An 11580-nucleotide genomic window follows, 5' to 3' on the forward strand; every position below is an offset into this window, starting at 1 on the left:
AATGACAAAAAGAGGTGGACTTCCATTTTCACCAATACGTGAAGAGGAATTAGGTTGCGCGCGGAAGAGGAATGTCCGTTGCAGGACTATACACAACTATAGCTTGGAGGTATCGTCAGCTAAAGAGAATTTACATTTTTGTTTCCAGTTGCATTTATTACTGCTTCGTCGTCGATGTTGACATGAATCACAAATGAAGGTTTGTAGTGTTTTTAAGTTGATATTTTACAGCCGGACAGCTTTTTAGCGGTAGCTACAGTGTTTCATCAGCTTAGTCTACTGGTTTCGGACTGTAGCTAGCAGTTGCTAGCCACTAATTTTCAGAGTATTGTGAGTCGACTTGACTGGTCAGCTAAATTAGTCCGTTTAAACGAAGTACATGCGTTTTGGTTGTTAGCTTGTTAATTGTCATTATTGGTTTTCTTGCTACCTTGGATGCCACATTTGCCACGAACTTGTATTAGAAAATGTGTTTATAACGTTAATTAAATAGCTACAACTAGAATGGCGTAGATTATCGGTTAGATTATAGATAGATATAGATTATATAAATTATTCCAACAAGCTAGATAACGTTGCACCAATAAAATATCAATTATAGTCTATCTTAGTTGTTTGGAAAGCTATGGATGTAGCCAGCTAGATTACTTTAAAGTAACGTTATTGTAATTTACCACAATGATAACCACTGCCTTTCTAGTGCGCAAACTAATATAATGTTATCATGTCTTTAATTCATGTGTCATAGCGTTAAGTGAAGATCATTTGGACTGACGATGCTGCACGTTAAAATCAAGACCGAAAAACCAGGTGAAGCGCGTGCGTTCTCAGCTTTTCAACTTTTTCCCCCAGTGGCCCTTCGCTTTAATATCAGCGATAACAGCATATTTACTTGGTACATGGGTGGAAACACGTCTGTCTCACATATAATCATATCGCTGTGCAAAGTTGCTGTTTTTAATGTTATATATGTACCACTGGACTATACAAAGTGAAGCATTAACTTGACACATTTACCATATCGCAAGCATAATAATGCAAATGCTACATACAATGTAGGTGCATTCAAATAAGCTTTCTTTTTGAAATCACTTAAATTTTAGGTTTAAAGTTCAATTTACATGTTTACACCACCAGCTAGTCAGTCTTGCTTATGGGAATGAGGCCCTCTCTAATGTTTTTCTCGTATAGAGTCGGGAGGACTCAGATAGGACAGACCGCGGGCGCCTGTAGGGGTGGTTGTTTGCCGGCTAATAATACGGAACCTCGTGCCTTTGCAGACGCCGATACGGCTAGCGCTCGGAGCCGTCTGGATGCCGTACTACAGGGGCTAGTGGAGAAGAGCGACAGCGAGAGGTGAGTGTCGGCGCTGCGTGGCCCATCGGTCAGACGTACTTATGTCACGCATGTGTTATCCTTGTCTTTTATAAAAAGGGAAGTAGTCGGTGTAACTAAGTTTCTGCAGAATGCTTCCTTCCTTCCAAAAAATGCCCAAATCTTGCAATAGGTTTATTGCTTTGTGGAACTTCTCCAGGACATTGCTGGCTGCCTAAATGATCCCCCCTGAGCCTGTGGTAAATGTATGTCTTTTGCAGAGAACAGAATGACGATGAGACGGGAAAGCCAGCTGCAGATTCTCTGAGCAAGTAGGAAGCATTCTTTTCTTATACACAAATATATCACCAGATGGCCCACTGCAGCTAAGGCTGATCATGCACTATATGACCAAAAGTATGTGGACACACCCTTGGTCTGGGGCTGTTTTTCATGGTTTGGGATAGTTCTCCTAGTTCCAGTGAAGGCAAGTCTTAATGTAATGACATTATAGACGATTCAGGGCTTCCAACTTTGTGGCAACAGTTTGGGGAAGGCTCTTTCCTGTTTCAGCATGACAGTGCCCCCAGGCAGACAGCGAGGTCCATATAGAAATGGTTTTGTCGAGATCGGTGTGGAAGATCTTGACTGGCCTGCACAGAGCCCTGACCTCCATATTAATCCCCAAAATTTTGGATGATATGTTGGATGTCAGGTGTCCACATAATTTGGGCCAAGTGTTCAAAGGTGTTGCTTTTCTACAGAAACAATACTCATGAACAAAATCACCGCAGATTGAATTGCTTTAATTGAGCGTCCTGACATGAGTTTCTTACGCAGGGATTTGTCTCCTTCTTCCACTGGAAAGCGGTAAGCCCCTTTTTAGTTTTCTTTCTTTGGATGTTTGCTGGGATGGATGTTTGCTGGGGTTGATGTTTGCTGGGGTTGATGTTTGCTGGGGTTGATGTTTGCTGGGGTAGATGTTTGCTGGGGTGGATGTTTTCTGGGGTAGATGTTTACTGGGGTGGGTGTTTGCTGGGGTGACTGCACTGTGGAAAGTTAAAGGTGCCCTCTGTGTGGGTGATGTCACAGGCCGTCGTCACGGTTCCCACAGCACCGGCGGAAGAAGCGCAAGGAGATGGACGACGGGCTGTCGGAGAGCAGCCAGCACAAACAGAGTAAGCATCTCGTTTGAAAAATCCCTGGGAAGGCCGAACTCTGTGCCCCCGCTAGCCTTGCAAAGGGTTCGAAAAGAGAGAGGGAAAAGAGAAAGAAACTTTCTGAAATTTCTGGAAACTGAAAAGTGAATATTCCAGAAATTTTGCAACCCTAGCCTTCATCTTGCCATCTTTTGCCCTATCTGTTTTCACCGTTCTTTCCTTTTTCCCTCCCTGTTTTTTCCCTCCTCGCTCCGGCGCATTCAGACGCGTACATCATCAAGCTGTTCGACCGCAGCGTGGACTTGGCCCAGTTCAGCAGCGGCACGCCTCTGTACCCCATCTGCCGGGCCTGGATGCGCAACAACCCCGCCGCCAGGGAGCGGGCCGTCTCCCCCAGCCCCCCTCACAGTGTGGGGGAGGACGAGGTCAGCCCTCGCCCAAAAAGCGGTGACCATTGTGGTTTTGGGGGTGGGGGGGGGGGGTAGCGATGCTGCTCTTTACAGAATGCAAGAAAGGCTCCTGCATGCTATAACTGCAGTGGAACACGTCACATTGATGGAATGAGAAAGGTTTTTACTTTGTGTTTCAGGTGGCTGACATGCAGAACGGGAAGGCTCAGAATTATTACCGGCTCCCCCTGCCGTCTCCCTGCCCCGTCAGCCCCTCCGGAGACCCCGTCAACCTGCGCATCCCGCTCACGGACAAGCCCGCCGCCAGCAAGGTGGGCGATTTCCCCCACACGTCCGGGTGGGCGATTTCCCCCACATGTCTTTACATTACATTACATTTATTTGGCACACTCTTTTATCCAAAGCGACGTACAAAAAGTGCATGTCCGGGTGCGAGATTTCCCCCGCATGTCCGGGTGCGAGATTTCCCCCGCATGTCCGGGTGCGAGATTTCCCCCGTATGTCCGGGTGCGAGATTTCCCCCGTATGTCCGGGTGGGCAGTTTCCTCAGCATTGGCAGCTGGGGTGAAAGATAACCTAAATAAGGGGGGGGGGTGCGGGGGAATTATGATTTCAGTCAACATGCAGGGTCAATTTTTCAATACAGTTTAGAATTTCGCAGTGTTCTAGAGCCATGGTCAGTCATTAATTGTAAACCTTCGGTTTTCTTCTCATTTAAATATAATGTTTTAAAAAAAAATGTGTTCCAGCCTTCTGAACCTGCTCCTGAGTCGTCTACTTTGCTGTACAGCCATATGGAACGCTGGAAGAAAATTAGACAAAAGTAAGTTACATACATCTTAATTATGTGCAGGTTGTGCATTTCTGATAAGGAAATAAAATATGTGATGGAAACACAAAACTTTGAACTTAGAACATATTTCTTTATACTGCAACAAGGTGTATATAACTACAGGGCATAAACACAGCAACCACCATATAGACTAAAATCCTGTGTAAGCAGTCTGTCCAGAGGAAAGTAGATTTTTTTGCCATTAAAATGTTTATCAGTTTTCAGAGCTGTCTCCATTGTGTCTGAACATTGGTTGAAAATAAAATACCCTTTTCTGCGTGTCAGGTGGAAAGAGGCCTCGAACAAGAACCAGCTGCGGTACAGTGAAAGCATTAAGATCCTGAAGGAGATGTATGAACGCTAGCTCCACCTACTAACCTCTCCAGCCCTATAGAGGGCAGTATAGGACAGGAGTGAAGATGAAAAGGAAAAAACAGTCGGAGGGGTTTTTAGTTTTTAAAGTCTGCACAACTGTCGTCTAAACTCCCTCCCAACCCTAGGTTTGTTCACAAGATCCTAATTAAGCCATGTTTAGTAAATTACAAGATTGGTGTAATAAAGTACCACTGACATTATTGTGGGTGTGTATTTATTGTGGTAGTATTTTCTATTAAGTAATTCTTTTAAAACTTACATCTGCAAACATTCTGGGGTGAGTCTACAAACATTTTAAACCAGAAAGTTTTGCTCATTCTGTAACACATTATAAAGGTCTTCACAAAGCTCTTGAAAATATGAAAATATGTTTATCATAGAAAGTCTTGAAAAGTCTGGAGAGAGAGTGGTCAAATAACCTTTACAGACAGCCCTTCTATTTTCAAAAGTAACTGGAAAGTTGGCTGCTCTGCTGTTTCTTGGCCAGCTACTTTGAGATGATGTTAATTTGCATTAGAAGAAAATAAAATAAAAATAGGCATGTATCGTCATTCGTGTTTGAATGTGTGTGATGTGTTGGAGCTCCATGATTACCTGGGTTACTTTTTGGCCAGGAAAAGGCCTTGTTGTAATATCTGCCTTGTTCTTGTCCATCTCATCATGTGCTTCATGTGCTTGCTCATCTCATCATGTGCTTCATGTACTCCGAAGGCAAACCATAAAATGTGGCAACTAAATTTAATTTGACATGAAGTTATACCACTTCAAAACAAGAGCATGAGGTGTGACGCAAAGTCTTCCGCATGGATATTCACTTCCAGTTCACTTCTGATTGGCCCTCTAATCTGATGATTAGAATATTTCTGAGAAAAACGCAGGCACCTTCAAAGAGTTTTCTGAATTGAAGATCTTAAGTTCCATGATATGCTGGATGAACACGGTATGACAAACATGCACAGTGTTACAAAGATGTAGTAAAACGTCAGCAGTTTAAGGGTTACGGTAATGCTGTAGAAGCACAGCTTTTTAACAATGGTCAAAGGACAGACTGAGAATCTTGTCATCTGCATACGTGCACATTAAAGCATTCTCTTCGTCTCTCTAAAGAGAGAAATGGTTATTTTCTTCATCTGACACCACTGCAGAACGCTCATGTGTTTGATGCACAGCCATTTTGTGATAAAATTCTCACCACCTACCACCTGTGCTAGGAAGGCAGGAGTTTTTTTTTACCTGCAGCGTGCCAATTAATATTGCTGCTGTCACGCTACAGATAAAGGGGGTATACGTTTTCTACACAAAACACCGTCTCGGTGGTGGGCTAGCCAGTGGAAACCCAGTTTCAAGAACACAGATAGATGTGCGTGATTGAATTGCTATTTTTTTAAACGCATTTATTATTTGGTCACAACTTGTGCTGGGATCAAACTTAAAAGCTGGCAGAGCAACCGGACGGTGGGCTTCTCCCCCCTGGCTGGCTCTTTGCTGCCGCACACTTTCCCGGTGTGGAGGCCGTTTTGTGACGCTCCCTAGTTGTAGGCCACAGTCTGGTCGATCCACTGGCGCAGGTAGGAGACGCGGGAGTACACGGCGGGCGCGCGCACGTTGCAGTTGCTCGTGCCCCAGGACACGATGCCCACCTGGTGCCAAACTCCACTCCTCTCACAGACGAGAGGCCCGCCAGAGTCACCCTGTCTCGGAAGAGGGGAGAGGGAGAAGAGGAGAGAGAGAGAGAGAGAGAGAGAGAGAGGAGGAGAGGCTTGCGTGAAAGAGGATGATGGGAGATGTGTGTAATAGTGGTGAGGTCAGGAGAGATGTGATACAGTGGCGTCTGCGGGTGGAATGAGAGCAAAGAAAACTTGGGAACATGGCGAAGTATGACAGGCAATGACTCTCATGTATGTGTGTGAGTTTCTATGCTGTGTGTGTGGGTGGGCGCTTGCGTGCATGTGTGTTAGCAGTGTTAGGACGCATGGCTTATAACTCAGACGTCATAAATTGGATTTCCGTGTGGGGCTCTGTTGTACTCTTGAGCAGCATGCTTAACGTGCACCTGCTCATGTAAATATCCAGCTGTATTAATATAAAACTGATTGCTCGTCAAAAGATGAGCTGTGGGGGCTGCTAGGTGGCTAATTTGGATCAAAACGAGGCCATGCTAGTGTTGGCTGGCCACTTGCTCCATAGGGCGACGCGCAATGTCTGCTTGCATCGGCCAGCCTTCAGTCCATTCGGGGTCTGCGTTCACCGCTCTCTAGGGACCCCTGCTGGTCGATCGGGGGTCTGAGGACTGCGCGCTAAGGCTGCACATGGAAGGTGTTCCTTCGACTCCGCTCTATGTGAGCTTAGCTGTCGTCTACAGTGTGAAAAGAAGCAGCTGGTGACACCACGTTTTGGGTGAACGCGGATGTGGCTGCACTGTGGTGAAACAGAATTGGGGTTCATGCATAAAATAAGCTGCAGTCGCACACAATTGGCCATTCCAAATTAAGGTGGGAATTGTACATGTTCAGCCCCATTTTGGGCTCTAAATAAATAAAAAAAAGGGAATGTAAGCCCTGTAAGTCAGTGTGGATAAAAGTGTGCGTAGTGGATGAAAGTGTGTGTAGTGGATATATGTGTGTATAGTGGATGAAATCCCCGTCCCCGTCCCCGTCCCTCCCCGTCCCTATCTGAACCTCCCCCTCACTACCCATCTTCTGCCGTGGCCTGAAGACTCATCTCTCTAATAAATGTAATGTAATGTAATGAAAGTGTGTGTAGTGGATAAAGGTGTATAGTGGGTAAAAGTGTGTGTAGTTACTTGGCAAGAGGACACTCCCGAGGCTCCACCGCAGATCATGGCGTCAGTAATGCGGTTCTGGCCCCAGTGCTGCCTGCACTGGGCCTGGCTGAGTATCGGGAGCGCCACCTGCTGGAGATATCGGGGGCTCGCTGTTTGGAGGGAAAGCCAGACGAGAGCCACGGATAAGGCAAGTTGCCAAGCCAACACCGAAACAACACAAGAAGGAAGTCAAGTTGCCAAGCCAACACCAAAACAACACAAGAAGGAAGGCGAGTTTCTCAGCCAACAAAAAATAAATAAATAAATAAAACCTGAAAAGATTTAAAAGATGGCTAACAGACAGTGCCCAGTTCCCCAAAACGGGATGAATAGATCATGAAGTCATGAAGAAGTATATTTTAGCCTAGGGTAAGGAAAACCGGTGCTTTTGCGGCTGTGCCAAGGCCTTAGATGGTGAGGGAATTGTGGGATAGACTGACAGGTGAACTGCGTCTTCCCCCAGCCGGTAGTGACGCAGAGGGTCCCGGCTGGCACGCTGGTGCTGGAGGTGGCCAGGCACACCGGGGAGACGCGGGAGGTGAACTGGACCGGGGAGGACAGCTTCAGCAGGGTGACGTCGTTGTTGAAGTTCTGGCCGTTGTAGTAGGGGTGAGAGATGACCTGTGGAAGAGCCACACGTTCAGTAGTAGCCCTGTAGCCTCAACATCCCAGGGTTTGAGTCCTGGCCAAGGCCTTGATATAAATCAACAGCTTATCCTGAAATTTAAACTCGCTCTTAAATTAAAATGTATAATTTCTGTTCTGTTACAAACAGGTTTTGGTGAGGCACTCAGACAGACAGGCTGATGTATCTATGGTATGAGCGGGGGCACAGCTGAATGCTCAGTGTGGCATGAGGGCTCTTACCTTGGCGATGGTCTTGACCTGGATCTGCTCAACATTGGACTGGCGATCGTGCTCACCAAGGATGACCCTGTGTCGGGAGGCGCTGGCGAGGGGGGAGGGGAGAACAAACCCAGTCTGGTTACCTCGGTAACATGCACATACACGGACACACAAACAAAAACAGCACCCCTATGGAGACGTAACATGCTGTTATCATACTGGAATGTATAATGATCACAGCAACAAAATTATATATATATATGTATGAGTCATCCTTCACCATGTTATCACACAAGGGGTCACTGAATGGCTTGGTGAGCATGAAAATGATGTGAATTATATGGTATGGCCTTCGTAGTCACCAGATCTCAACCGAATTGCACACCTATGGGAGATTTTGGACCAACGTGTTAGACAGCGCTCTCCACCACCATCATTAAACACTAAACGAGGGAATATCTTTTGTAAAAATCCCTTCAGTACAGTTCCAGAGACTTGTAGATTTTATGAAGCTGTTCTGGAGGCTCGTGGTGGCTGAACACCTCACAAAGACACTTTATGTTGGTTTTGCCTTTGATTCGTCACCTCTCTGTAAGTGAGTATAAAATTGGTAAAATGTGTATATTTGAAATGTTGATAATATCTGAATCATATTTCTAATTTCAATACGTTGCAGTATCTTTCATTTTCCTGAGGGCAAACAGCTTTCGGGAAGCAGCTGTGTTACTTACGAGACCCCGCAGTGGGCAGCTGTGATGACCCAGTACTGGCTGACCAGAGACCCCCCACAGAAGTGGAACCCAGTGGACTCCTGTGAGAGAGAGAGGGGGGAGGAGAGGGAGAGAGAGGGGGGGGGGGGGAGGGGGGGAGGGAAAGGGAGGGGGGGGAGAGAGAGGAGGGAGGGAGGGAGAGAGAGGAGGGAGGGAGGGAGAGGGGGAGCGGGAGAGAGAGGCTCAGTTAATGCTGTAAAACATTATGGATGACGTGTATTTCTTTATGCATACAGTCCACACACACACACACACATACAGTATATTTATATACATGGAATTGTTTAGAAAGAAAGGGGGAGGGTAGCTAGGCAGGGTTTCTATTTTGGCTGTAATTGGGCAGGACAGGATGGCAGGAACAACTGACGAAGAGGATCTTAAAAGGAATGTGCGGTCACCTGTAGGGACACCTGCCAAGGCCAGGACCCGGGCACAGCGTTCTCACCGTTCACAATCTTGTTGTAGCCGCTGATCTGTGGCTTAATGGCTGGCGCTCCACAACCTGTGATCCGAAAACAAGCCGGAATAGAGTCATCAAACCCATAATGGGTCATATTTTATTTCAACTTTTTTGTTTTTATTTTATCTGTCACATTCTCCCCAACACACAAACACACACACAGCAGATACTTTGACAATTCCTGAGAATCAACTCAATACCATCTCATCAAGGAGTCCCCTTTCAAAATCTAAACCTGTGGCTGTAGGTGTACTTGTTTAATAAAACTATATTCACAATAAAGTCAACTATTATAGGATAGATACTTTGAACTTTAAGTGATTCATGACTGTTTCATGTATTTAAACATATTTTTGATTTATAAAAAAATAGCTTTCACTATAGTATATACTTCATATTACATTTTACTACGAAGCGATACATGCAGGCAAAGAACAGCCAACAACCTGTACAAAAGCAGAAGATAATCTTTGAACTGTCCAGCGCTAAAGACAAGCCCCTCCCCTCTACCCAGCAGCCACAGGGACTTGGACCCTCTCACCAAGTGCGGAGCCCACCAGCGCCAGACAGCTTAGGATCCAGAGTGTGGTCATAGTGCAGGCTGTGCTTCACATCCCCATGGCCCTGGCCCAGCCCTCTCCTGGTTCTTATACTCTGTCCCACCATGAACTTTGGGCCCTGTATCTTGCTCTCACCCCTGGTGTCCTCATCCAAGGGTAGATAGATGTGGGAAATGCCCGTCATGGTAGGTGGCAGATGTGAAAGTCTCACTGCGTTGTTTGCATTTATTCCATTTTATTCCTTTAGCAGATACTCTTATCAACAGTGGCGTGCGCAACTTACATTTTTTCCCCCAAGCAACCCATTTATAGAGTTGGATATTTTACTGAATCAATTCAGGTTCAGTGCCTTGCTCTGTCTTTTGCGGTTTGAAGAACACCGACTCTGAAATGCTCTGCTTTGTGTCAGAGTAAATGGAAGTATTATTAAAACATTGGGACAAATTCCAAGTGGTTCAGTGGGTAGTGTTCTCCAAGAGAGCAGGCTGGCTATCACGGGTTTGAGTCTGTGGTAAGTCACACTGGTGGACCATGAGCAGGGGCTTCAGTGCTCCACCAAGGAGGTTATGTAATGGCATCCGTCCATCCATTTGTCCATCCATCCATCAGTCCTTTTGTCCATCCATCCATCCGTCCATTTGTCCATAAGCATTTCCGTCCATTTGTTTGTCCACCTGTGACAGCCATATCTGGAAAAGTGATGGCTGGATTGCCATGAAATTTTCTGGGCACATTCATGTTGACACAAGCAAGAAACATATTGATTTTGGCGACCCCATGACCCCTTCATCTAGCGCCACCATCAGGCCAAACATATATTGAAAAGTAATGGCTGGATTGCCAAGCCTTGGTGGAGGTTTGCAAAATTTTCTTGGATTTAAAACTTAAATGTAATCTTAAGATCTGTTTTGTACAGCTTGTTTTCATTTGGAATTATACACAGCACATGCAGTTTTCAATAGAAACACACAGGCTATTGATTAGGATATGAGATTTTGCAAGCAATGGGCATACATGTACCATCTGCTTATAGCAAATGTACTTTTAACTATGAATTTTACTCCATTTACAAAGTATCCCTCAAGTCATGTTTACATATTCATGACCTTCTCAGACACCTGTGGCAAGCTTCTTTTCCCAAAAAGTGCTGTTGAAACTTTCAGCTCATCCACATTGTTTCGTCCTCCTCGAAGGTCGTTCCTTCCAGGTACCTTTCCATTTTGCACATTACATAGTTCCATTATAAACACATAAAAGTGCATTTCATAGAGTCAAACACAGCAAGCAAGCCTGTTTTCTATCACAGCAGTATCACACGTTCCTCTTCTGGAGTTTACGCAAACCCAACAACAATCTCGGAGCACACGTGTCACGGTCCCACCCCAAAGCTCTTCCAAGGCTGCGGCCACAGTATGCTCTGACTGCGATACAGCCGTTTCTGTTGCTGGGATGCACTCACCGACTGGCACAGAAACTGTAGCCCACCTGCCAGGTCAGCATGCCCAGTTTAGGTGGGCACGCGCTCACCTCACCAACACTTCCTGTCAGTTCACGAGAGGGCAGGCAAACCCCCCGCGCTCTGCCCCAGGCACGTGGGACTATTTTACCCAGTCAAGCTCAGGCACGGCACTTCCTGTGCCCAGTTGTCTGGAGCGGGTCGCTATTCGGTGATGAGGTGTCCCACCAACCGGAATCCCTCCCCTCCCGGCCAAACGCTACAGCCGATTATACACTGGGCTGCCAGGCAGGCCGTCTCTACTGGCACTGCCGCAGTCTAGATTAGATACTGAACGGTGGGGTCCATCCACACTAGAATAGGGTCTTAAGTGTGACCCACCAAACAGCTTCAGGAGATGAGCTCTTCTGCCGGAGCTGACTGGTGGCCACTCAAAATCCACAGCACCTTGTGTGCACATGGCTCCAGAGAGCAGGCTCTAGGATTTCGGTGGCCCTGAACATGAAGAAATTGTGAGCAACTGATCATGGACCGGGGCGGGGGTTGGGGGGAGGGGGTGTGGGGGTGTTTGGG

At 46.3% G+C, this 11580-nt stretch overlaps 2 protein-coding genes across 3 annotated transcripts; one reads left to right on the plus strand and one right to left on the minus strand.

Annotated features, from left to right (window-relative positions):
- The first annotated feature begins 46 nt into the window (after positions 1-46).
- Positions 47-4642, plus strand: lin37 (lin-37 DREAM MuvB core complex component). Of its 2 annotated transcripts, none has more exons than XM_035430885.1 (10): positions 47-199; positions 749-819; positions 1281-1356; positions 1596-1646; positions 2155-2184; positions 2407-2492; positions 2739-2899; positions 3064-3195; positions 3634-3707; positions 4002-4642. In XM_035430885.1, the coding sequence occupies exons 2-10, from the start codon at positions 777-779 to the stop codon at positions 4078-4080; spliced, it is 732 nt and encodes a 243-aa protein (XP_035286776.1). In that variant the 5' UTR covers positions 47-199; positions 749-776; the 3' UTR covers positions 4081-4642. The 2 variants fall into 2 exon arrangements, with proteins under 2 accessions (XP_035286776.1, XP_035286783.1); XM_035430892.1 differs by having other exon boundaries at positions 48-199; positions 749-810.
- Positions 4643-5459: 817 nt separating this feature from the next.
- On the minus strand, positions 5460-9636 carry LOC118234383 (chymotrypsin-like protease CTRL-1). The gene is made up of 7 exons (XM_035430879.1): positions 9533-9636; positions 8930-9033; positions 8493-8572; positions 7783-7864; positions 7356-7536; positions 6895-7025; positions 5460-5782 (listed from the first exon to the last, which is right to left on the minus strand). Exons 1-7 carry the CDS (start codon positions 9582-9584, stop codon positions 5621-5623), a joined length of 792 nt encoding a protein of 263 aa, XP_035286770.1. The 5' UTR covers positions 9585-9636; the 3' UTR covers positions 5460-5620.
- Between the last annotated feature and the right edge of the window lie 1944 nt (positions 9637-11580).

Source organism: Anguilla anguilla, chromosome 1 (assembly GCF_013347855.1).
Source record: "Anguilla anguilla isolate fAngAng1 chromosome 1, fAngAng1.pri, whole genome shotgun sequence".
NCBI lineage: Eukaryota > Metazoa > Chordata > Actinopteri > Anguilliformes > Anguillidae > Anguilla > Anguilla anguilla.